Source organism: Lates calcarifer, linkage group LG5 (assembly GCF_001640805.2).
Source record: "Lates calcarifer isolate ASB-BC8 linkage group LG5, TLL_Latcal_v3, whole genome shotgun sequence".
Classification (NCBI taxonomy): domain Eukaryota; kingdom Metazoa; phylum Chordata; class Actinopteri; family Centropomidae; genus Lates; species Lates calcarifer.
In genome coordinates, this window is record NC_066837.1 from 27,230,938 (window position 1) to 27,258,125 (window position 27,188).

The window sequence follows — 27,188 nt, forward strand, 5'->3', positions numbered from 1 at the left end:
TACAGTTCTTTAGATTCTGGTGTGACTGGGCCTTAAGTGAACAAACTGAATAGTGATCCATCTAAAGTTTGCTAACATTTGCTACCACATGCTAGTGGTCTTACCAGACAAAATAAAACTAAAGCAGCACATAAAAGTGTATACCATTGAGCAAATTGTGCAGTTTATTATCTGGTTTCAGTTTTTTATTTTATAAGAGGAAAAATGTTATTTCTTCTTTATTTCCTTTACATAGTCTCACTTCAATAAAGGTTTGCTCAGAAAAAAAAACATGCTGACTGTATGTCATGTTAAAAGTGTGATTAGCTCACAAAAACTGCATTCATCCAAAACTAAGACCTTTAGACTACAATTTATAAAGTTAAAAAAACAGTGATTGATCCCTGTGAATGGTACATTTAAAACTGGATCTGGATCTGAAATGAGGTTTCAGTGTTTGGAGAATCCAAATTTTTCCCTCAATTTGATGTTTCTGTTTGCTTATTTTGACTTCAAAGAGCCACTTGTCAATTTGCAAATACTCGATCAGATGATTTGCTTATCAGATGACTTCTCCACTGGGTAAACAAGTGTGCTTTGTTAAGAAGCAGGATGTGGGGATTATTAATACAGACTGAGCCTGAGGATCTATCTGCTTCAAACCATTGTACAAATATTGTCTCTGTATAGGCTTTTATTCTTTTCCCAGAGAAAGAACACATGAGGAGCAGCCTCATCTGACATTCTCATGTGGTTTTGTTGACAGTTTGTCAGGGTTGCGGTTTTCATCCATCTGTATGGTCAGAAAAGTGAGAGATAAAGAGAGGCAGGGAGAAAATGTCTATCATAGGATAGCACAGGGCAATGTGTGGAAAAAAGGAAAAATGACAGCCAGCACTGTCATCACACTTTTCACCAACACCTTTTCAGCAACATGTCCTCCTGTTGTCATGTCGATTAATGATGTTGTCAGTTGGAAAAACAACACCTGTCAGGGCGTTGCAGGCAGCTCTATTCTAAATGTCTGGAACAGTCATTTCTGCTGTAACTGCAAACACGGAATGCTACCAAGCCTGTTTTTAGATGTCATGTTGCTCCCACAAATCCAAGAAATGGCCTCTGTTGCACGACATTCACAGGAGTGCCTGGCCAGAGGAATGATGCAACTGAGAGGTAGAGGGAAAAGCAGGCATTGACTTGTTAGTCAAATGTCAGGAGAAGGGGTGGAGGTTTCAGAGGTGGACACTACCTACAAGCCTCAGATTACAGTCTTAAAGTCTCCTGTACATGACCTCTGTGACTTGAGATTCCTTTGCCTCAGCTTGACTCAAGGGTGTTTACTAAGGAGCTCTTTGATCGTTTAATACGTCATTTTCTGTAGAAAGAGCATTTTACTGGGTGGTGTTTGACAGAAACACCTGTTATAAAAACATACAATAGCTTTTGATCTATTCTCAACCAATTATAAAACTAACTCTGTGCCAGGAAGGTTTTGTCTATACATGATATGGTTATGCAAGTCACTTGAGTTCTGGACTGGAAGGTATTGTGGTTAAATCCAAAACCACAGAAGGGATTATCTTCATATAAACTCTTTACAAGACTCTGCTGTAGGGGTTATGTTCAGCTAAAGCATGTGTCATGTGCTTTGACTTGCAGAGTAAAGGTATTGTAAGAGGCAGAAAAAGCAATAACTGTATGTCTTAGGATACCACATCAACCTGAGACTTATTTATACCTGTCAAACACTATTATCTACGCTTTTACTGAAAATAATCATTATAATCATTTTACCATTTAAAGCTGCACTAATTAATATTTCTAAATCAACGATGGCTACAATGACTATGTGTAATGTGAAAGGGGTAACTCACAGTGATACACTCTACAGTTTCCCTCAGTTCCACAGACAGTTTGAACATCTTTCAGCTCATTATTTTGTTTTTGTGGATGTCAATTTTACTATTTTGGTTCAGTCATGCTGCTGTCATTTCATTTTTAGCAACTTCAGTAGAAGAAAAGAAGTGATAGAATTAGAAGCAAAGCATGACCATTGTTTTCCATTGCTGGAGACAAGTCCTGGCGAGTAAAGGAATATAGTTTGGTGCTAGACTCACAACATTTCTTCTAGACTGTAATACTAAGCAAACAGCTGTTGATGCTATCATTGGCTATGTAGCGATAACAAAACTTACAAATAGTTCCTTTAAAAAATTAAAGTTCAAAACAATAAATCAGGCTATACTTAACTGACACTAACTAGCTTTATCATTAGTTGTTATTATTTTGAAGTTGCAATCATAATCTACTGTAAACCTGAAGTATTGTGAATACAGAGGAGCTAGACACTTATTCACTCTTGTAAACCCAGTGCATTTCACAGAAAATAAAACCTACATAATCAAATGAAATCATTCAGAACAAAACCAAATGAGAGGGTTCCCTGGACAAACAGTGGGGATCAGTGAATGGTCGTTATGCGCACACATTCACTGGTCATTCACATTGCTGTCTGGCTGCTGCTGCTGCTCTCCTCCACTCACTGAAAACTCAATTCAGAGACAGAGTGAAAGGTCAGAACAGTCTCAATATTAGAGCCTTGTGAAATCTGGCCAAAAGTATGTGTGCACTTTTAAACTGGGGCTGTTTTTTTTTTTTTTGTGGTTTGGTCTATACCGCTTGTCCATTAAGGGTCACAGGGGGCTGGAGCCATCCTATCTGTCAATGGGCGAGAGGCAGGGTACACCCTGTACAGATCGCCAGTCCATCGCAGGGCCAACAGGCAATTTAGAGTCACCAATTAACCTAATGGCCATGTCTTTTGACTGTGGGAGGAAGCTGGAGTACCCAGAGAGAACCCACGCAGGCACAGGGAGAACATGGAAACTCCACACAGCTCAAACCAGGGCTCGAACCCAGAACCTTCTTGCTATGAGGTGACAGTGCTAACCACTGCACCCTTAGTTCCAATTAAGGGAAGTTTTAATGCTACAGCATACCATGATCATTTAAACAATAGTGCTGCTTTTGTGAAAGTGCAGCAGTCACATATGGGTATAATACTCAGATGTTCACTTTTCATACTTTAGGCCATGTAGACGGCTTCCTTTTTAGGAACAAGACTTGAGTTGCATCACAACCAAAGACAGACCTCAATATCCCATCATCTGAAAAGAGCTTTCCATCACTTGGACCTGAGTCATGCAGTTACTTTACTTACGCACTCCAACCAGACCCATCTTAATCTTAGCTCAGACACTATCAGAACCAGAATGTACTCATTTGCAGTCAAAGATTTTCCTTCCCCATTTAATTCTGTCAACCGAACCCTCCACACCTTAGACTTAGATGCTGATCATACCATTAGGGGGATGAACAATTATGAGTTTGCTGTCTTCTTCAGACTTCTAGACACACATCATACCATACATTTCATAGTTTATTGTCTAGACGACAAACAAAACATTCAGATGAAACAAATACCTAAAGGCATTTTACAACTATACAATGAAGGGAAGTGATGGGAATTAATCTGACACACATGCATGAACCAGGCAGGGTGGCTCATCCTGACTGGCTGGGAGAGTTGGTTGAAAATGACACCACATATAGAGCAGAATTAATTTGCTAACAATGTGTCATTAACGTCTATTGTGAATGCTGCTTTGTGCCATCTCACTCTAGTTCTAATATGATAATGAGAGATCAAATGTTTGAATATCTTCCTAAAGGTTGTGTAGGATACATAAAGCAGATTTTAAACAAGGTTTCACGTTTTGTGTAAATTGTTTCTTTTATACGTGTTAAACATTAAAAACCTGTGGGAACTCTGAGGGAAAATAATTACATGAAAGTCATTATCATTAAATATTTGTATTATATTGCCTGTTCTGTATTAAGTAGCAGAAACAGGGCATGAAAACTATTATCCTAGTCCTATAATCTGTTTGACATGTTGCACAGCACCTCAGGGTTACACAAGACTTGCTTCTCACAAAACAATTACACAAGGAGTGCCAGCTGTCATTCAGTGTTACATATAATGAGGATAGGCAAATATTTCAGCTGAACAGGTCAGGGCTGTGTGCTTAATGTTGTTACCTGCAGTGGGGTCAGCAGAACGGCTGGTGGATAGGGCATATGTCTGGTGAAGTGATGAAGTAAACTGAGAAGAGACATTTGTTTGTTTGATCTAAGCTGCCAGCATGTGATAACATGACAACATTAAGAAACTTAATTATCAAGACTGTTCTGGGACAGCAGAGGTGGTATAGAGTAACACAGAAACCCCAGTCACACAGATTATCTGCACTGTATTTAAACTATGGTTTTTCAGTATGACATATCCCACCCAGTGTCAGCTGTGATTGGCTCCCATAAATGATAAGCAGTATAGTTAATAATGGATGGCTATTTTATCTGGTGTCTATACTTTAACCAGTCCTTATGCAAATTACACAAAATAAGAATAAAATATTGTTTGTTGGGCTGCAAATATCAATTATTGTCATTACTGAACTAATATTATGAACAAAGAAAACACTGTATATTGCTTAAATACTGCATATCTGTCCTGAGACCCCATGAGAAAAAAGTAACCATTTCTAACCTTGATAACTTTTTCATAATTAGTATTCTAACCTCACAGACTAGGTAATGGTTATGTTAGTGAGCCTAGCTGAATGACTTGAATTCATGTCTCAAGCCATGGGGAAACTGTCATTGCGAATTTTGTTGAAAATTTTACCACTGACACAGCTATGCCCATTGGCACAACTGGACCCTACATTCCTAGGTTAAGACAGAGTGGGTCTTGCCCTGGTTTAAAATGCTGTGTTATTGTAACCCTAGTTTAAGCTTGACTGTTGGCCATTAAACGTCATTTAATGCCCTTTGCCAGTGTTGCCCTAATTAAAAAGTACATTAGTTCAAACTCTACTTTAAGATCCTTTAAGCTCCTGTGTCAACCTTGTTTTTAATGCTTGTCATTCTAAACCTGGTTTGAACCTGCATTAACTTTCTTTTAGGCCACTTCAGTGCAGCACAACAAGCTACAACAACACTGACATATTATCAGCTTATAAAGATGACAAACATGTTTGCAAACAATTGGCTATTTACACATCCAGCAGAAATTGAACAATATTTGCTTATGTATTTGGAGTATTATTGCCAGTTTGTTGTGAGTTCAATCTCCACTTAGCTCTGTTTTGGTCTCCACAAACTCATGAACAGTTTCCTCTTTAGCTCTTTTTCACAGAAAACAGCTTCAAGCTGCATCTGGAGATGACACTGATGAGAGCTGTCAGGTGGAATATAAACAATAGTGTTGGAGGCTGTAAAACCAAAATAATGAGCTGAAATTTGCTAAAACCCTTTGTTCAACTGAGGGGAATGACAGATTTGGGTCATAATACTCTGTGGCTTCATCACTACAAGTGACCTTTCAGCGTAAACATATTGATGCAAATCTCAGTCCAACACCTGTGTTATTTAAGTCCTATATATCAGCATTTGTTAGTTTAATTGTAGTTTAAAATCTTATGTTTTTTAATGCAAAATTTCCTTGTTATTCTATTTTTTTTTACTTTGCCAGTTTCACTCCAGTTTAAGCCTCTGTGTTGTCAGCATTTGTCGCTACTAAAATGTTTGTGTACAAAAGAGGTGCATCTGATAATACATGTCAGTACTTCTATCAGTTCTCAAGAACTGAGAAATGAGGATCTCAATACTGCTTCAAAACAACGCCAAGGAAGCCTGATTTACTGGAGGTAGAAGTAGAGAAAAAAAAAAAACACAGATAAGGTACCCATTAACTACAGTGTGCCACCTGCCAAACATTTCTAATTGATCTATTTCACATGGGCCGAGCTGGTAATTACAAACAATTTAAGTCATAGACATGCTTGGGTAAATACCTGCACTTATGAGAAAAAACATGTTTAATGGGGATTGGAGTCTATTAAAACATGGCTGGACAGCTACCATGAAAAATACTGTGATACAGTTTTCATAATTTCCTTGTTTATCCAGGTGTATACCACTACTGCTGCCAAGATCAACTTTTACTTCAACTATAAAACATTTTTGCACAGTAAAAAGCATTACAAGCTATGTAGGAGAAAGAACGGGGGATTCCCAAACATTCTGAGTGTAATGTAATATTTATGAAACGCTGTTGTAGTCAGTCATCCTGGATCCCTACATGACAACACAATCTTGTGCATCTGCCACTGGGGGATCGGTGAACATGTGTATTTTGTGGTTAGCTTCTGCAATGTACCTTTTGAACTTCAAGGTGAATTAAAACATGCTGACAGACTGGCCAACACACACCTGCCTGGCTATGATCAAACTGCAATATGGCATTAAATGATCACTGTTTGAGGAAGAATTACAGACAAGCAGTTTGTGGAAGAAGCACTGAAACTATTCATGTTCTGAGTCAAATCCAAGTTTAAATTTGTTTAACAAACACTGTACCTACAGAAGAAAACACTTTATATGACAAGAGACAAATATTAGGAGCATTGTGCCAACAGTCGATCTTTAAAACTGTGGTCTGTTTATAGAGCTTCAAACACACACACATTTCTGTCAACACTCAACTATAGGTGTATAAAACATGGATTCAATATCAGTATAGTCCACATTCAAAATCCTTTACACACGAGGCTACCACATGAGAAAAACTCACATTAGCTGCTCTGCAAGACCTTCCACATTACTAATGAGATTAAAGATCAAATAAAATAGAAATAAATGATTGGCCCATTACCCTTAACATCTAAACAGTAGCAAATTCATCACATCCTTTGAGGTTTATGAGAATTCATGTGCAAGCATGAAACCCAAAAAGGTCAAGTTGATGATGTAATTTTTTACGTCAAACTGATTGGAACATAAAAGCTTGTGCAACTGCAGCCTGAGGCAGCAATAGAAAAAAAATATGTTTATCTGCACAATCTCTGAATACCTGGTTACACCTAATAGAAAATGTCATTTCAATTAAAGTAATCAAAAATAAAAAGATTCCATTCTGTATCAGTATTGGACAACCAGTATAGTTAGGAAATGTGGTGGGAAAGAGAGAGTATGACATGCAACACTGGTGTCTTAGAGCCAAACAGTAGACATCGCGACATTATGTGGTGTGCCTTAACCATTAGTCCACCAATATGTGGTCATAACTTTGTTTATCTAACATTTACAAAGTAAGGGGTGAACATGGTAAACACTGTACCTGTTAAACATAGTCAGGTTAGCATTGTCAGTGTGAGCATGTTGCACGTAGACCAGCTTTTAACTCAAAGCACCTAGACATTAGTAAAGCCGTTATCATGGTGGTGAGGCTTTAGAAAACAAAATAAGAGGACACACTGTGATTCTGGTCAAGTAAGAATGAGCACCGAGGTAGTATGAATAATTTATATTTTGGGAAGTTTTTTATATCAGTGTTGGCAATTTAATCACAGTTAAGGGTCTTAGCTGCATTGTTAAAATTCAAACATCACTGTTAACTTTAAAGCTTTTAAAAGTTTTTTAAGTTCAGTTTAGTTCAAACCATTCTGTTGAGGGTTGGAATAAATTAGCCACAGGCTGCTTATAAAAGTGTTTCACACAAATTAAAGGAGACAACGAACAATGCCTAACATTCCTCACTGGCCTCACCAATATGTGCCCTGACAGCCGTAAATATCGCGAGCAGTAAACCTGAATGCCAACCTACCTCGCCCTGTACGATCACACCTGTGATGGTAGCGAACAGCATCTTTTCCATCTACCTGTTCGGCCGCACCCACCTTCAGGGAGGAGGCTATAAAGCCTATCATCCGGGCTGCCTCAGCACCAGCTTCTCCGCACCACTCTCTTGAGTTTGACAACTTTCAGTGAACGCTGCACCCGTGTCGGATCAGAAGTCACCAAAACCATGATGTACCGCCAAGGATCATCCACTATGTCTCATTTCTCAGTTCCCACGATAACAAGTTCCAAGCGGGCCGGGAGCGTCCATGGCGGTGCGGGTGGTAGAAATGTCCGGGTGTCCTACGCCTCCAACGGCATTGGCTCTGGTTTTGACCTGGCATCGGCGATAGCAGGTGGCGGAGGCAGCGGTTTCTCCGTTTCAGGCAGCGAGAAGATGACCATGCAGAACCTCAACGACCGCCTGGCCGCCTACTTGGAGAAGGTGCGCACTCTGGAGTCCACCAACGCCACGCTGGAGCGTCAGATCCGTGAATGGTACGAGAAACAAACTCCCGCTGTCAGGGACTACAGCAAGTACCAGGCAATCATCGACGACCTGCGTAAAAAGGTGAGCTTTCCCCTCCCCACACTCTCTTAACTATGAAACAAAATATCACAATCTTTTTCCCTACTGTACTATAATCTTAGAATAATAATAATAATAATAATAGAATAAATATATATTTTTAAAATGATAATCTACAATTAATATTAATCCGTGAAAATCATGTAAGGTATATTGGAAAAAGCAATCACTAATAAAGATGAATAATTTCCTCATGTGCATCATGTTAAAATTTGATCCTGATATAACTGGACCTGAATCAATACACCAAGGAGGTGGGAAAACAGAGTTGAAGGTGGATTTATCCTCCACAGATAAGAACACAGCCCATTACAGAACATTTGACTTATTACTCATTTTTCCACCTATGAGTCCTCCTCAACATAATGTTTGCTGAGTCACTCATTAAAGTCTAGACAAGGACCAGTCAAAGAACAAGGCAGTTGGAGTGCTGGAGTAAAAAACTAAAGCCCCTTATTCTTGTTTTGTCTCTCACTGGCACCTACATGCACTGTCAAGACTACTTTTTAACACTTGATGAGCTAATGTGATAATTATCTGATGCTATCCAGAGTTTACAGCAATTACAGTGGAATGCAAGTCAGCCGTAAAGAAAACTATTCTGCTGATCTGCAAAACCTTGTCGGCCTGCATTCTAGATAATGAATCACTAACACACCTTTGTGGTGGTGTTATACATGGAAAAGAAACCACTGACAATGCTTCTTTTTCTTCCCAGATAAGTGCTGCCACACAGGACAATGCCAGACTCATGCTGCAGATTGACAATGCCAGACTAGCAGCAGAGGACTTCAGAATCAAGTGAGTGGAATTATAATAATGTGGTAGGAACTTAATTACCGTTACTGTGTTATATAGTGACAGAAGTCTGGAGGTTGAGAGATGTAATGACTCCCAGCATTGTAACGTGACATCACATGTTCGTTCAGTCATTTAATGCTATGTGGACATATTGTCACAGGGGTGTAACGGTCAACAGAGGGATAAAACAGGTGTAACCAGTTTTGGTGGAGCTTCACCACATTTGTTTTGTTGTTGGTTTTAACAATAATTGAGTGGGTGCAGTAACATGAAACTTCTGGGCTGCTTTTACTCACAGGTTTGAGAATGAGTTGGCGATGCGCATGTCAGTGGAGACGGACATCGCCGGGCTGCGCAAGGTCCTGGATGAACTGACCATGGCCCGGTCTGACCTGGAGATGCAGATAGAGGGCTTGAAGGAGGAGTTGGTCTACCTAAAGAAGAACCATGAAGAGGTGAGAGTTCTGCTGTTAGGACTAGCATCACGCCATCTTAGTGAGCCCAGATGACAAGTAGTCCTTATGATCTATGGTAATTAATTTCTGCATCAATTTATGACTCACTCCTTTCTTATTTTTTGTTCCAGTTCCTGGGAACAAAGGATAATACTTTTCCGTGAGACAGTTAGTCACCTGTTTGCCAAATCCCTCCCAAGAGATGTTATCTTTTGCTTATACAAACAAAAGTTAATGCTAAACTTATTTGGATTGTCTGCTGTGCCCTCAAGTTGTGTGCCTCAAAGCAGGGTGCTGCCAAAACACAGTGACTCATAGAGCTCATCTGATCTGATGTCAAGACTTTATGGTCTTGATCTGATGTCAAGACTTTATGGTCTTGACATCAGATCACTGAGATGAAAAGGTCTACTAAATGTTCATCAAAATGATACATGTATACATCAGATAGATTCATTTTAAGAAGAGAGTCATAAAGTCAGTAACTGACTCAGTAATATTACTTACACAGTGTCAGTTACATTAATGTTAACTGATATTAGTCACTATAAGCTGGTCATGTCAGATCAAGTGAGGCCATTCCTCCTTTTGGTTTCAATGTGGCTGTTATCTTTGACCTTACTTGATCTTTGACTGTCATCCTGCCTGTAGGAGCTTGCAGCTGTGCGCAGCCAAATGACTACCAACTCTGTGAACGTGGAGGTGGATGCCACGCCCCAGGAGGACCTGACCATGGTCCTGGAGGGGATCAGAAAACAGTATGACGGCATTGCTGAGAAGAACCGGCGCGAAATGGAGGCTTGGTACAAGGTCAAGGTGAGGGGAGCGAGATGATACAGTTGACCTTATAAAACCATGTTCATATCATCATCTCGTGTCCAAATTTAGCCAAATATCAAGTAGTCACCTAATTGCCTTATCCCCAATTCGATGTCCAGTTTGACGAACTGAACAAGCAGGTGGCAACCAGCTCAGAGACCCTCCAGACCTCCCACAGTGAGATCAACGAGCTCAAACGGACCCTGCAGGCCTTGCAGATTGAGCTGCAGTCCCAGCTCAGCCTGGTATGGCACATCCTACACGCACAGATGCACATAAAAGAAGCTGTAGCACAAAGTAGCAGTACTGTTCCACTACAAAAAACTTTCTGACCCGTTACAGTGCTCAACATCAACTTCATCATATCATGTAACTATGGTGTGCAACAAACATACCGTAATAACTTTATTATTTAAAAAAAGGCATGACTAAACACACTATAAATAGCAGCTAGTAAAGCTGTTTTTGCACCTCAGGCAACTTCAGTGGAAAGAGGAATTAGAAAACAACAATTAGTGCTCAATAAACTCTCATATCTCCTCATTGTTTTGTCTTCTATGTAGAAATCTGCCTTGGAGGGTACACTAGCAGAGACAGAGTCCCGCTATAGCCTGCAGCTCAGCCAACTCCAGGCCATGGTCAATTCCCTGGAGAATGAGCTCACCCAGATGAGAGCGGATATCGAGAGGCAGGCCTCAGACTACCAGGTGCTCCTCGACATCAAGACCAGGCTGGAGATGGAGATTGCTGAGTACAGAAGGCTGCTGGATGGGGAGGATCAAAAGTAAGGATCTGCAAGTCTTTAAAAAAAAGTTTAACATTTTTGGAAAGGCACTTTTTTTGCATTAGATGAGGAGTTTGATACCACTTTCATGTCAGTACACTAAATGTAAAGCCACCTACCAGCACCTTCAAAGCTCACAAATTCACACATTATTAACAAAACAAAATATAATGTATGCCATGGTGAGCTTTGGAAGTGCTGGAGGGCATTATATTACCTTTGGTTGGAGACAGGCCAGCAGTTTCCTCCTTCCTTCTCATCTAACTCTTGGTGTATTTCCCAAAATGCCAAACTACTTTTTGAACATTTGTAGTATCTCTATCTCAAATGGTAAGAATGACCTTATTTTTTATTTTCTAGGAAAACTGTTGTCACAAATGTACAAACCAAAGAGGTCAAAGAGGAGCTCAAATGTAAGTTGACATCACTGCTGCATTTTTAGTTCCTTGCCTATTAAAACGAAATATGCTACAGATTTCATTTTGTTTTTGATTTCCTCTACAGCTAAACCAGTCGTAACCCAGAGGACAAGGGTGGTGATTGAGGAGATTATTGATGGAAAGGTGGTGTCTCGCAAGGAGGATGTGGGCACAGAGGTCATCCCCTCTAAATAAATAAATAAGCCACCCCATTTATCTAAAACCCAGTGAAAACATCTCTACCTACCCTCTAGTTTGCCTCCTGAAATACCAGATTTACACATTAGGTGGTGCTGTGAGCCTCAGAAAGGAAATGCACTTGAGCAGCGTTGAGACCTTAAATTCTGGATTATACTGATACATAGACTGATAAAATAAAGATGATATTTCCCTATCTAATTTGTAGATTTTTTGGGGGGGTGAGGGGATGGGACGAGAGGTGGGGTGCATTCACACTCACATTCACACCTACATTCACCAGTTTGTTTTTAAGTCAGATATGAAGTTTAGCCCCTCTCTCCACCCCAGTAATTTTCCATCAGTGCTTTTCTTTTGTCCCTGTGTGACCAAAAGCTTTTGGCTGCTAAATGTTACCTAAAATGAACAAATACTAACTAAACATTGCCAGTTTAATGTTTATTTTCTGCTACTCTTGCACTATTTTAGCACTTAGTATTATCCCTTGGTTTTCACTTGTGGCAACAATGGCCACTGTTTAGTAAAATTAGTGTCTGTTAACTACTACTACTAACTCCTAAGCAGTGAAGAGGTTTCCATTTTCCCTGTGTGCGGGCAGTGTTTTTATCTGCCCACCAGATGTCAGTATATTCACAATGATGACCGCATTGTTGGATACATGGACATGTTTGCCTGTTTCTGTGAGAGCTCACTTCCTTTACAGAATGTAGACAAACCAAACATAAGATTTTCTATGCATTGTTGAATACACACGCACGCACACAAACATACACACACATATATGTTATAGGTATTTGTTACTGACTACACAGCACAATATCATGTAGCTTATCAAAGTATTTATGTCTTATGTCTTGTTTTTTGTTCTTTTTTCTAATTTCTACATACCATCTTAAAGTTTAAAGTTTGAACTGGATTGAGTTGAACTGAAAAATTGTGACAGCATTCAAGATGTCATAGGTTATTGGGTCAAATGATTTGAATGTTATCAGTCACCATACAGGGGGTTTGGGGTTTAGTGTTTGTTCTTCTGTTGTGTTTTTGCACTCAATGCTCAGCTCAGTGTGCCTGTTTTAAAATGAATAAAACTAAATAAACCTTATTTAGATTTTTTCTGCAGCCTTACATTTAAACTTATCATGCTATTCTTCTTTTGATCAAAATAGTGTCAGAGTTTGTGTTTTTCCCCTGCTGTTACATCATTTTAACATTATTTTGACATGCAAATTAGAGGTATGTGATGTAAATGCTCAGAACTGATTTTTTGGTCATGTTGACAATATGAAAATTATGTAAATCAGCTTAACCTCTTAAAACCTATTAATCTGCAATTTGATATTCTTAAACATATTTTTTTTTAATCAAAAGTTTTGAACAGAGGAGCTCATTGTGTCTTTGTGACACTGATATAGCCTACAGTATGTACATTTTGATAGAGGGAATCATAGTCACTGTAGTCCAGCAGGGGGCTCTCTTATCAGAGGCAGCAGCATTAAGAACTCTCACCACTTTATATTCTTATTTATTTACAACGTCCTCAGTTTTCAGATCTGTGTGAAATAAGGTTGTCTCCTCTCAGTATCCCCTGAGAGCATGACACAGCATTCACACTCAGTGGCTGGATATAAAATTGTGCATGTTTTGCTGAAGATATCATGTCAGAAGATGTCAGTCATGGGCCAGTTTTCATTCTCTAGAGAGGATCTTCACAACATGGTTCCAATCCACACTTACAGCCTACTTCCTTTAGTAATCCAGGGGCTGATTGTTATTGTGCTGCATTTTTTGTCCATGTTCATATTTTATTTTATCTGGTGTTTTAAATCATTTTTTATTCTTAATTCAAATGATTGTTCTCTCATTGTGTTTTAAATGTCGACCTAAAGGACTTTGAATTGCTATAGAAAAAACTTCCTCCACAGTGACTTTACTAATCACTCTCATGGATTATTAAGGCACTGATTGATTCACAACTGTGATGCATGCATGTTATCCTATTTACTACACCCTATATGCTGAGTTTACCAATCAAAAAGCATCATCAGGGTTGACGGAGCAAACTGTTCACGTCTTCTATCTACAGAAAAGAAGCATTAAAGCAGGGCCTCCCTGTCCTCCCACAGACTTCGCTCAGGGTTTATTTATAGTCTGAGGTCTGCGCCAAAGATCTGCCGTAGCACGACTGTGTCACTTAGTGCTGGTGGTCCCTAGTCACGACCTAAATGATGACAAAATTCTGCACCATGGGAAGTTGACGTCACCGCGGTACAGTCACCTCCTCGGTGACGTCACTTGACGGAGGCCTGGGTGACAGCAGCAGCGGCGGCATCCGCTGGATAGACTCAGCCACATTACGTCATCGGGGAGAAAAACCGGTGCCAGCTCCGGATCGGTATAGCCTGAGAGTCTGGATCTGAATGCAAAACGAGCGTAGAAGCGGGAGGGAGGGCAGGCCTGTAGTAACTCTGACTGAGGTTATTATTGGACAGGAGCTGTTTGATCGAGCAGGGAGCTTCACTCTCTGTAAGATTAGAACAGTGTGAACAGCTCTCAAGTTTAAAAATAGTGACCCTAAGAAAATGAGACCTTCTCCTACACCTTACACAAAGCTACACAGTCTGTTCTAAATAACAGGCAACATCTAATTAATGAGTTGATGCTGATGTTGCTTAAATAAGCTCAGATGAACTACGGCTAATTTAACGTATGACCAAAGGAAGCAGATTGTTGACTTTTTTGACTGGCACACCTTTACATCGGTGCTGATGAACGTTCATTGTCCCTGCACAAATGTAAAAACAAACAAACAAATCTTAAGATATTCAAGTTTTTATTGTGGCACAAAAGTGGTTCAACCGTGAGTTACCAGCTGCACTATCTTAAGGGGAAATTCGTCTCACAGCCAGGTGGCAGATCACCCATATGAGAACATGAAATACAATAAACATGATAAAACATATAAGAATTGAAAAACATGTTACAGCTTCACACAAAGTGTAAAATACATCAAGTTAGAGGTGGATATAGTAATATAGGGTTAAACTATGAACGGTTAAACTACACAGGTTTTAAAGCATCCAAAATATGGTTAATAAAATAATCAACAGCTGATTGCCAGTTTTTCTGTTTGGCAGCATTTAAAAAAGAAATAACAATGAGGCTCAGTTTAATGGGAAAAAAGGAAGAATGGGAAATAAAATCTGTGACTGTAGACGGTGCTGTTCACACGAGCTGTCCATGGTGCTGAAACGGAGGGATGACTAAACCCTGTAGCACAGAGACACTTCAGTCATGTGCATATTATCACTGTAACATACACAGCAGCTTTTAACATGTGATGTATTTGAATTGGCAAAATTCTGAAAACGCGTTTGTTATACAGTCATTGTGCACTTTCGAACTTTGTGTGTGTATATGCGTGTGTGTATGGGATAAAAACACCAGGTGTGTGTGTGTGTGTGTGTGTAGCTGCGCTTGCATGTGATGATGGTGAGGACCCCATTCTCACATGAGTAAGCGCGCCTCCGCAAAAAAAGGGTGAGGAAGGAGGGCTGCATTCCCATTGACTGAGAGAGAGAGGGGAGGGAGAGAGAGAGAGAGAGAGAGAGAGAGAGAGAGAGAGAGAAGCAGCACGGACTCCGCCTATATCGCCCAACATCCTGCTCCAGTCCGACGACGGCGAAGAGGGACCACAAACCAGCCGTGTGATCCAGGCCCCCCCCCTCAACTCGACTCAACTCCCGGGTGTGAGAAAAAAAAAGGAAAAAGAAAACGGAGATGGGCTGCCCGTGAATCCGTGCGGTGGAGGGGCGAGGAGGGCAGCCGACGGGGGGTGGGGGGGAACGACGACGACGAGAGTGTGCTGGGAGAAACACCCAGAGAGAGAGGGCGAACAAAAGCACAACCGAGAGGTGCCTGCAACCATGAGCGGCTTGCACTATTCGCCAGAGCTGCGGCTGCCGCTGCCGCTGCCGCTCTGCCCGCGGACCATGTCGTGAGGTGTGGCTCGGAAACGCTCCGGGGAACCTGTCAGCCGAAACGACACGCCGAGGAGGAGCAGCAGCAGGAGGAGGAGGAGGAGGAGGAGGTGGGGTGGTGGTGGTGGTGGAAAAGATGTCCGCCTCGGTGGGGCCCCAGGGCGGCCCTCGCCCACCCACCGTGCCGCCATCCATGCCGGATCTGCCGGACCTCAGCCACCTCACCGAGGAGGAGAGGAAGATCATCATGGCAGTGATGGCTCGGCAAAAGGAGGAGGAGGAGAAAGAACAAGCCATGCTAAAGTAAGCGGCAACATTTCTCCTTTTCTGTCGAACTTAAAACGCGTAACGCATAGAAAATCCCCGGTAGAAAGCTGTCTCTTGAACGCCAATTAGGACCCAGTAGGCTATTACCATTGTGGTGGTCAACATCAGACACACACACACACACACACACACACATCCAGTAACCATTAGCCGATTCATTTCCCCTGCTCTGCCATCATTTGGCACTTACAGGTTCGTCTTAAAGAGGTGGTGTTTTGTGGTGGTGGTGGTGAGTTCCCCAAAAAACAGACCCACTAATATCAAGGCACATAACAGCAGTAACAGCTTAAGATGCCTTTCTGTAAAAAGTCAGCTTCACAGATACATCTGTTGGGGTTACAACAGGGGGATTGCTGTTCAGATCAATAAATTAAAAACAGGCTACAGTCATAGTCAGTGGAGATGACCCGAAACAGGGTCAAACGTGTTACAGGTGTAGATAGGGACCGCGAGGACGGGGTGTGACAGTACTGGTGGAGGCGGTGGGAGAGAGAGAGAGTTGTGTGTGTATGTGTGTGTGGGGGGTGAATCATAGCACTATCCATTCTTCACCCACTCGTTTTCATCAATGGGGACTGCGCACCCCCATCCCTCAGTTTACATACACATCCAACACAACGATCCGGTTTCCCCTTTTACGCATGCATCTAGGCTTGAGTGGCTTTATCGGTGTAGATTATTTTTTGCTGCCGAGGTGTGTGTGTGTGTGTGTGTGTGTGTGTGTGAGAGAGAGAGAGAGAGAGAGAGAGAGAGAGAGAGACAATAATGGGAACAACTATGACATTATAGCTCGCAGGCCTGGAGCGACACAAACCGTTTTATATGCCCGACAGACGGGCGGTGCTGAGGCGGCGGTGTGTACGATGATTTGCGCTCCTCTCGGCGGAGAGAAGGATATGGGGTGTGGTTGTGAATCTTAGGAGGCCTAAACCGGACACGATACAGACTAAAAGACAACGACTGCCTTGTAGCACCTTTGAAAACCTTCTGTACCTTGATCAAATGGCAATCAGTCGTTAAATAATCTGATCAGTGTCAGAATGAGAAAAGCCAGTGACACATTTCAGAAAGATGCTATAGGCTCTACAGAAACTGTGAGCCATGAGGCAAGGGAAGTGAGCATTACGGTTACATAGTAGGAGATCAGCTAGAGGTAACTTCAAGCTCAATCTGCACATGGAATGTGTGTGTCATGAGGGCTGGGTGTGCTCCAGCTGCCTCTGATGAAGGGTTGCAGTTTCATTGCAGTTTCCATCACAAGCAATGGGAATTTGGACATGTATGCTAATCTGTCCTATCCACACCTGCACTGAAAGCCCTGTTTCTGGCTTCATAATGAAGGGTATTGTCGTTACAGGCGTGAGGCATCCTATAGCACTCTGGCCTGGTCTGATTCTAATGGCTGTCTTCATTTCCTGACTGCAACCTAAAGAGAAGCTGGGTGAGAGCCGCTTCAGCCCCTTGAGAGGAAGTGATGTATTTAATGTTCCATGAGGCACAGGCTCAGGTTCAGTCAATAATGGCTTCATCATCTGGCTAATCATTGATGGGACCAGCAAACCATGGACAAAGGAGAAATGTGATTTCAGAGAACCATTCAAGTAATTGTTATTCTTTAATATTTACTGCAGTTCATTGTGGTAGATTATTATGCAAGATACTGAACAGAAGTGGGGAGGATACACACATAGCTGGAGAGAGAAGATGGGAGTGAGGTTCTGTTGTCATCAAGGGGAAAGCTTTATTTGGACTTTGCATACATTTAAGAGCCACTCATGCATGATGGGGAATATCAGAATGAGCTTTATTAGGCAAGACTAGGCATCATTTTTAGCAGATGCTGCTATCAGGAATAACTTACGATAGAAAATTTTGCTTTAATTGTTAGAATGTTGACATTACCAGCAAGCAGTTACTTCTGAATACAGTCGTTTGATCATGTCAAAGTGAAGAGACATGTATAGATTGAAACTGAATAGCCCTTTGTCCAAAGTTAACTTACATGGGACATAGTAAATAAGTCAGGGAAAAAAGAAAGAAGGGAAATACAGACACTTTCTTTCCAGTTTTGTGTGTTGATGTCAGCCTCTTTTAGTTCAAATGAACCCTTATTAGCCATGTGATCGAGGCACTTGTCACACACACCTATTGAAGGGCAAGAACCATGTTAAAAAACAAACCAATGTTTGTTACTCATCAGCTCATCTTTTATTCAAGAGAGAGGTAAGATCAAATTATATAGGTCTAAATACAAGATCACAATGATATGAATCAGTCATACAAACCAACCATCATCATACACAGACACACTATTTTACAACATTCACAAATGCTATTTCATGTAAATCTGTGAAGTCCTTATGGGAAATGAGTGTGTTTAACTTTGAGGTGTGTTGTGTGTATTGGGTATTTATTAGCTGTAAATGTCACTGACAGGGTCTTGTAGATATTAGGGACCACTCCTCAAGCATTCCAGATGTAGGTTATCACCATTTTCATACATCTGGAGTGATGAATCAAATCTGATTGTGCTAAATTGTGTTTAGTGGTTTAAGGGTAGTTGCAGAGCAGTGAGAATACATCTCCTTGAAAGGAACAGACAGAAACAAACACACCATGTTATAGCATGGTATAAATATCTAAACCAAAATACTCATTTATAAACAAGGTGTTCAAAGTCTTAACCCAACCAGTCGAGGCAGATGGCCGCCCACCCTGAGTCCGGTTCTGCTTGAGGTTTCTGCCTCTTTAAAGGAGATTTTTCCTTGCCGCTGTCTCCTAGTGCTGCTCATGGTGGGATTTGTTGGGTCTCTCTCTGTAAATACCTATTTTAAAGAGTAATGGTCTAGACCTGCTCTATATGAAAAGTGCCTTGAGATGACTTTTGTTGTGATATGGCGCTATATAAATAACACTGACTTGAATTGAAAGTGAATGCTTTAAGACAACCTCCTTTCCCTCCAAAAGAGTACTTTTAATATCATATGGCATTAGAAATACCAATGTGTAGTAGTGTGCAACAGGTGTGCTATTAGAACCAATTAGAACCAAAAATCAATCAAGAATTATCAATAGCAGAATTTCTGTCTCCTGAACACAACAGATACTGACACTGATGGATGGGACAGTCTTTGACAGATCACCTTAATCCCTTGAAATATACAGTGAGTTTCATATAATATGTAAAACTACTCTAAAGTTATTCATTTTATCATTATTATTCTCTTACAGTGGCAGTTGGGCCATGTGGTTACAGTTTTGTAGAGTTTCTACCAAACTCTCTCTGTTGTCTGTAGGCTTAATACCTTTTCTCTTATCATTGAACTTTCTGCTATCATCTATGCTATCAAAGCAAAATTTAGCCAGCTAGCTACCTAGCTAATGATGTACTGTAGCATGAATGTAAGCTACATTCATGAAAAATTAGCAACAGAAAAATTCCAGCAAGCATGGATTAGATGAATGATGACATTTAGAACAGATTGTTGTTAGTTGACTTACCAAAATGACAATTCTTAAATTGTTGTTTTTTTTTTTAATCACCATTAAAAAGGTTAACTGCTAGCATGTGTTAAACAGAAATCAGTTCACATGAGCACAACATCAGGCTGAATTACTATGGAATGGCAATTCAGTCTGATTATCAGGCTTAATAACCTTGTTTTGCTCTAATTGCATTATTTATATTCTATTTACTTTGTCTTAACAATTTATTTCTGTGCAATTCTGCTATAGCCACACGTTAGTGTTTCTTGTAAATAATATAATTCAAAACAACCTCCTTATCTATGAAATTCATACAACAAATTTGTCCCCATTGACAGAGGTGGCCATAAATAACAGCCAGTGAGAATTCATGTCCAAAAAGAACATTCTGTACCTTACGTCAACAGTCAACCTGCACATCACTGTCCAATACGGTTGCAGCATTGCCTGAGACCTGAGCAGCTGGCAGTGATAAGGTTATACTGATACAGGACCTTATCTGTCATGAGTTAACCTCCAGCATGAGAGAAACTGAAGTGTTTTGATCTGTTGCTGAGCCAGCACACCTAGTTCTGGGCGAATGATTTGCTCGGGTCCGGTCGTGAGAAGTCAGCACCTGGTCTTTCCTTCACTCATCCGCAGTACTAACTAAACACGTTGTCCACATCTAATACACTATAGACTTCAGAGATTCCCTCCATTGACTTGCTAAACCTCCACTGACTTCCTAATCCAGATGATAATAGTGGAGGAGAGCTGTCATGCTGTGGGGAGTGCGTGAAATGCTAAACGTAGCACTGACCATCTCTACAACAATGTGATGTCAAAAAAACCTCCTCTAAGCACGATGCTCTAAGTTCCCATCCACCCCTGGGAGCTTTTGTGGTTTCCAAAATGTGAATGTAGAAACAATGTGTAAAATATTGATGTACTCAGCAGAGAGGTTGTAGACATTTCAGACGGGGGTGGATGTTCACACAGGACCTTAAGTCCAGAGTGGTGGAGTGGTGGTGGGTGGGGTTAATGGAGCCACTTTTGTTGATATTAAGGCAGAGAATTACAAGTAAACAGTATCTGTCATAGTACTCCCTGAATTTACTGCAACTCAGTTCTGGCTTTAGTATTATTACTAACATTTATTAAATTCTTTAACACACTTATTTATGGACCAGCACAAGGTGCAGAGTGGACAGAGTTTGTTCCTTGACACCAGATGGGCAGACGAAGAAATCAGGGCCTGGGGCACAGGAGGAGGGAGAGGAGGGAGGATTTAGAGGTTTTAAGGATTAGAGCAGTGGAAAGAGAGAGAAAAAGGGGGAGCCAGAAAGAATGGGAAGAGCTTCTGTACGGGGTCCCCACACATACACACATGCACACACACTGTTAATCTCTCTTTACCAGGGCTCCCCAAGGCTGCAGGCTACAGAGTGCATCTAGAGGGCAGCGAAGCCCCCTCCCTGTCTGCTGACTGATATGGCTGCTACTGTCCACCAAGAGGTCAAGTGTAGTTTGGTGACAAGGTCAAAAGCAGCCTAGGCCTTCATTTTTAGGGGAAAGTTAGTGTTGAAGTTGACCTCTCCTCTAATGTGGGCAGTTTGGTTTGTGGAGGGTGACTCTTTCCCCTTTAAGCTGCACTAATTCATATTTTTATAATAACAATGAGTCAAATGGAGCAAAAGGTGTTGCTCACAGTGATGTACACCCAACAAGTTGTCACCCAACTCTCTAGTTACTCTCAGCACTACAGATGTTCAGTGTCTTTTATTCATTCTTTTAGTTTTATGGCCCTCTCAACAACTGGTCTAATTGAGTCATTGCTTTCATCAGCCTCATTTCTAGACACAACAAGAAAACAGAAATTATGATAAACCCCCTGTGCACTACCTGCCCAGCACCAAACAACACACAGACAAATTTAGCGACTAGCTGGAGCATTTAGCAGCTAAAGAGACAGATAGAGAGGTATTTTTTTTAGAGTTGGTGGAATTCAAATTAAAACTAAAAACAGAGTGAAAATTGGGCTAACATTCATCAGATGTTGCTAAATTAATGATAATGAGTGAATTATGAGTGGATGAGTGAATAAGACACAATGATTTTTGATTAAAATATTCTATTCCCTATATTTTCAATATTCCCTATAAATCTAATCTGGTATGTTAGCAAACAATTATCAATAGGATATCAACATATTATCATGGGGATATTGGAGTGGAATATACTGTTATGTACAATGTAACAGCTATCATTTGACAATGAAAGCGTTTCAGATTGAAAGGCCATTTTATGGGGGTGGGGGGGTGTTAGTAATTTTAACTGAAAAAAGAACAAAGCAGATACACTGAATCGTAAGGCTGATGTTGCTAACGTCGGAGGCTGTGTGAAGTTGCAAGTGGTTTTGTAATTTGGGCTCCTCCAGGATAAATCAAATGAAACGTTTTCAGGATTCACACCCTCATCAGTGATATCACATTAGGTGTTCTTCTGTGACATCACTCATTGGGGTGTGGTCAGAAACATGACATGTCTGAAAGTTAGAAACCATAGAACATAGTGCAGCAGCATTTTTTTCTCTTTGCTATTCACTGTTGATGTCTTTAACCACAGAACCACAGACATTCAGACATGGACAATCTAGTTCACTTTGTGAAAATGAGGAATTACTTGTATGTGTCTAGTCCCCTTGTTGTACTGTAGATAGTTCTGTGGCTTTAGATGTCAGTTCATTGCTGGTTTTTATTGATATATTTCCTGTTTATATTGAACACCAGTGAACAATGTTAAAGTTGAAAGCACCACGTATAACATATGACTAGTGTTTTTATTTAGTACGGTGCACTTCATACTGTAAATGTATGCAAAAAGATATGTCAACTAAAGAGAAGGATTCATTCTGAGAATAAAAAGCTGGCTAAGAGTTTAATCCATTTTAGGCTGTTTTAAAACCATCATTTATGTTATTGTATGAGTTATCTACGTGAATGTTAGGTTCATAACATCTTGGCTAATGCTTCTTCCTGGTGAAGCAGACTTGCTTTAATCGTATCTTGTATACACTATGCTCATTTTAACCATTTTCTTTTATACCATCACTGGCTATTGTATGATTTGTGAATGTATCTTTACTCTGTTTTAGATACTCACTCATTCATTTCCAGGCTAGTTTTAGCTTGTTTGCACTATGGCTAGCTGAAAACAGCAACAGCTAGCATTATGTGAACTTAATTGAATTGTGTCTCTGGAGTAGAAAAAAAGATGAAAGATTCCCTCTAAATCTAACTTTGTGTCTTTCAGCTGAGATGAAGAGAAACATTTTCCAGAGCAGATTTAAAGGTTTCAAGGTTTCTGGGAGAAAAATGCTAATGTTGAATTATGGATCAGGTCTGAAAATAGCACACACTTGGAAGCAGTTCCTGAAATATTTAAATATTCAGTTCACTGGCTGCTGTTGATGTTCCAAAGCTTTTTTCCCCCTTGTTAACCTGTTTCAGTTTTGGCCCTCTGTTGAATTCCACTAATTACAGTGTCTAATGTTTGCATTTTGTCCACCTGCACAGATGTTATGTTTGTGTGTGTGCATGTGTGTGTATGTATGTGATCATGTACATTAATGTACATAAAGAGGTGTGTGTATGTGCATTGCTATATTACATAGGTGAATACATGCACTCATACAAGGTTATATAGTAAGTCTTTCCCACATCCATATGCTCTATCTCACACACACACATCTGTACTGTATGTCTGAGAACATTTGCAGTACTTATGAGAGACAACACACAAACTGCATCAGCCAGATGGTGTTGCTGCTTGTTGGCCTGTGGATGGTAGCTTGGAGAAGGGAAGTTGGTTCTTGTAAAGACAGACAGCCATTGTCACTGTACAGTTTGTCCTTGCAGCTACTATCCCCTATTTTTCCATACAGCTGGAGAGAGTGTGAATCTATGTGCTCCATATGTAAGTCTGTGTGTGTGTGTGTGTGTGTGTGTGTGTATGTGTGTATGTTCAGAATGTGCTGGATTGGATCTTCACACTTTGCTCTTAATTAAAAGAACTCAAAGGCAGTCGGGTGTGTCTGCAACACCTGGAGGAATGGAAGCCAGCAGGGGGGATAACATTGTGTGTGTGTGTGTGTGTGTGTGTGTGTGTACAAAATTTGTGCTTATATTTGTGTGACATCTTTGTGTGTATGTGCATTCCTCATTTTGTCTGTACATTTGTCATATCTGCTGCTTGTCTCAAAAAGCTGCACGGTGCATTTGCCTCTCCCATTTTTTAATTGTCAAATAAAATAAAAACACTCACTTTTCGGGAATAACTCAGCATGCATGTACACCTGTTTCTTTGAATATATGTGTGTGTGCACCGTTTACAGTATTTAAATATGGACCAGAAAGCCAGAAATTTCAGCAACCATGGCAAATAAAAGCACATAACTTGAATAAATGTACAATGTTATAGTCATTTTATTTTAAAGGACAATATTGGTATTGGACCACTGGATGTCTCTGCTTTTCTACAATATCAGCATATGGCAACAACAGTATGGTTACTGTTAGGGAAGGATTGTGGTTACATAGTTTCTAGGTTGATGTCAGGGAAACATTATGGTAATGGTTAAAAATGGTTTTAAAAGGCAACATTAGTGGCAGATCCTGGTGGGATGTGAACTCCAGTCTTAAGCTTGAAAGTTAGATGAGCTACACACCTGTCCACCACCCTGATCCCCTCACCCTCCTCCATCTGCTTTGTTATAGGAGGCAAAGACTGTTCTCCTGTAAAAACTGACCCCATTGATCATGTGTGCAAGCAGCTTATTACGACTTGTAGTTACATTTTATTGTTAGGCGATCACTAACATCATAACAGGAGCAAAGTAGGAAGTCAGACGATGAAGGTTGGATGGATGGGTCCACAAAACAAAGGACTTTGACATGGGGGACTGATCTTTGTTTTCTGTTTGAGACCATCTGACTCTGTTTGAGTCATTATTCCTTCTTTTAACCATGACCATTCCACAGCCTCAACTGCATGTTTATGACTGTGACCGTGATGACGAAGATACTCTAATCTTAAGAAGTATTTATTTTAGACCAAGCCATGATTTTTTTAAAACCTAACCAAACAGTTTTTGTGCCTAAATCTAACCAAACCTTTCCATAAGCTTGACTGTGTGTTGTTACTTTAAGGACAGAGGTCAGGTGCGCTGCAGCCATAGTACGCTCTGCATGTTTATTATTGTAACCATGACCAGGAAGATCCAACATGTCTGCCACCGTAGGGGTGCTATTTCAGAAAATGCTGGGTCGTATCAGAGGGTAGACTATACTGTTAATCAGGTTCCAGGACTACTTCCTGCATCAACACTGAATGTTGGCACTAGATATAGATTGTATGCTTTGATTTGATTTGAGATTTATCCACAGAGTCCTATGAGGCTGTGCTGTTTGTACATCAAACCATGGCAATCCCCCATATTGACCTTTAAAACCAGGTCCATGCAGATATTGTATTCCCATTATGGTCTCTTACAGATGAATGGAAGCAAATCCCTGCTGCCAGGTTTCAAAATCATGTGGAAGGCCTGAAACCAAATGTGGAGGATGCTAAATAGTAGTAGCATACTGTAAAACAGCATATCAGTAGTAGCATATTAAAATCTCATCTTATTCTAAACCTCCTCTCTACCCATCTATCCCACTGACAAATGCAGTGAAATTAATTTGAGTATAGTAACTTTATCTAACTTTATCACTCTTTATCAAAAATAACTAAGCAGTAAAATATGGATGCCTGTACTGTGCTTAGTTGTGTGGGTGAGGGACTGCATCACTAACTAAATGAATAACTGACTGATCACTCACAACAATGTGCTCAGCAGTCACATATGGTTGAAATGTTTGGGTCTATGGGTCCATGTAGTCTATGTTGGAAATAAAATAATACAGTCACACCAACATATTCTGAATTAGTTTTTGTTTCTGTTCTTTTTCAAAAAATGTGCAAAGGAAAATGTCCTCAAACCACTGAGCTATCTTTTGTTTTTCACTATCTTGTGTAAACTGGGAAACAGCCTTGTGTTTGTGTATTGATACAGCTGTGCTGATTTGAGATCTGGTTAATCATTGGCCACAGAGTGGACAAACTGTGACAGTGAACCAGGGGTGGCCTTTCATGCTCAGAAGATGAGGAGAAATGGTGGCACACAGCAGTGTGTGTGTGGTTGGGTGGGATTCTGAGTAAATGTGTGTGTGTGTTGAGAGTGAGAGACCTGAGTGAGCGTCAGTGAGTAGCCTCTTTAGTGCTCCCAGACCTCCCCAGCATTAAAGTTTAATGAGAATGCATTCTACTTGGGCTGACCAGGCTCTCTACATCTCCCTCCTTCTATCTCTGTCTGTGTTTGTGGTCAAAGGAAGTGATGGGATTATATCATGAGTGGTCTCACACAACACTGTATGGGACTCCAATTTGTATCATCTGGTAACACCAGCCACCTCTCAAACAGGTTTTGAGCACATGTTATGTCACAAATAGATGATCTGAGTCTAGGATACGTGGCTATGTGTGTTTATGTGAGTGTGAAAGAGAGGGATTGTAACACACCTGTATTCGCTGAGATAGCTAACAGGGGTGAAGGGGTGGGTGGAGCATAACAGAGCATGGAGAGGGAGTGGTGGGTGATGAATTAAAGAAAAAATTAACATCAAGCATCCTAAAGGACGTGTCTGAAGGATCCTGAGTAATCCTAAGAGAATGAAAGTTCTCCTGTCATGTGAAGTCATGAACACACAAAAAAATGATGGTGGGAGTTAAAAGCCTGAAAAGCAGTAATCTGTCATACCTACGAGCATCATACAACCAAAGGGTGTGTTTAAAATTATGCTCTACCTGTAGCCACACCCAACAGTCATGTCTCAGTATACTGACACATTGTGCCCTTCTACATCAGTGGGAAGTTGAACCACTGGTGGTCAGCAAAAACAAGATTTTCAGCTGGTGTTAAGTTACTCATCTCATAACCAGATTAATTCATCATAATGATACCCTATGCTTTTTATTATTATTAATATTCACTACTGTAAGTGTATCACATTCAAGCCTTGTAGCAAATGTTCCAAACAATAAGGAAGTGACATCACACTTAGTAAAGATTACAGTGATATGGCTTAAGCTAGTATTTAGAACCTTCAGTTCAGATAGTGCTGGACTCTGAATGGTGTATGTGTGCATGAGTGGACTGGTAATAAGTAAACATGTATATTGTAAACTGCATTTATAGTAGATGATCCCTCAGCGTGCTTACGTCTGGAGTGGCACCATGTATTCCTCTACTACAGGACTAAACAGTTGTTAAAAATGAATTCTATATTCTACTGTTCAAGCACAACATTATGGACACAAGTAAAACATGATACAAGCAGTGAATCTTGTGCAAAACAATAACTATTAATTTAAATCACTGTGCACTGAGGTTGGTAAGGAGGAAATCCAGTGGAGAGCAGGAGGAGTAGAAGGAGATGATGAAGAGGGGAGTGGTGGGGGGCAACAGAGGCACTGGCAGCTAGCTAGCGCTACTGGGATAAAGTGAGGGGATTAGAGGTTGCCCATAAT

At 40.5% G+C, this 27,188-nt stretch overlaps 2 protein-coding genes across 3 annotated transcripts in view; both read left to right on the forward strand.

The window, feature by feature from the left end:
* The first annotated feature begins 7,799 nt into the window (after window positions 1-7,799).
* krt97 (keratin 97) lies at window positions 7,800-12,912 on the forward strand. Its single transcript, XM_018678451.2, has 8 exons — window positions 7,800-8,293; window positions 9,030-9,112; window positions 9,411-9,567; window positions 10,219-10,383; window positions 10,506-10,631; window positions 10,950-11,170; window positions 11,531-11,583; window positions 11,675-12,912. The coding sequence occupies exons 1-8, from the start codon at window positions 7,910-7,912 to the stop codon at window positions 11,782-11,784; spliced, it is 1,299 nt and encodes a 432-aa protein (XP_018533967.1). The 5' UTR covers window positions 7,800-7,909; the 3' UTR covers window positions 11,785-12,912.
* A 1,212-nt stretch (window positions 12,913-14,124) lies between these two features.
* rims1b (regulating synaptic membrane exocytosis 1b) overlaps window positions 14,125-27,188 on the forward strand; it is a 70,936-nt gene continuing 57,872 nt past the window's right edge. Inside the window, exon 1 of one of the 2 annotated variants that reach the window (XM_051070883.1) lies at window positions 14,125-16,067. In XM_051070883.1, the coding sequence (XP_050926840.1) occupies window positions 15,901-16,067 (167 nt within the window). In that variant the 5' untranslated portion in view covers window positions 14,125-15,900. The remainder of the gene's footprint in view (window positions 16,068-27,188) is intronic. The other variant, XM_051070880.1, reaches the window with a different exon arrangement.

Excerpts from the sequence above, each read along its gene's own strand:
- krt97 (XM_018678451.2), top strand. The coding sequence starts at position 7,910 with ATGATGTACCGCCAAGGATCATCCACTATGTCTCATTTCTCAGTTCCC. Across the intron at positions 10,384-10,505 it reads AGGCTTGGTACAAGGTCAAG|TTTGACGAACTGAACAAGCA; the intron begins GTGAGGGGAGCG and ends TTCGATGTCCAG. Across the intron at positions 11,584-11,674 it reads GGTCAAAGAGGAGCTCAAAT|CTAAACCAGTCGTAACCCAG; the intron begins GTAAGTTGACAT and ends TTTCCTCTACAG.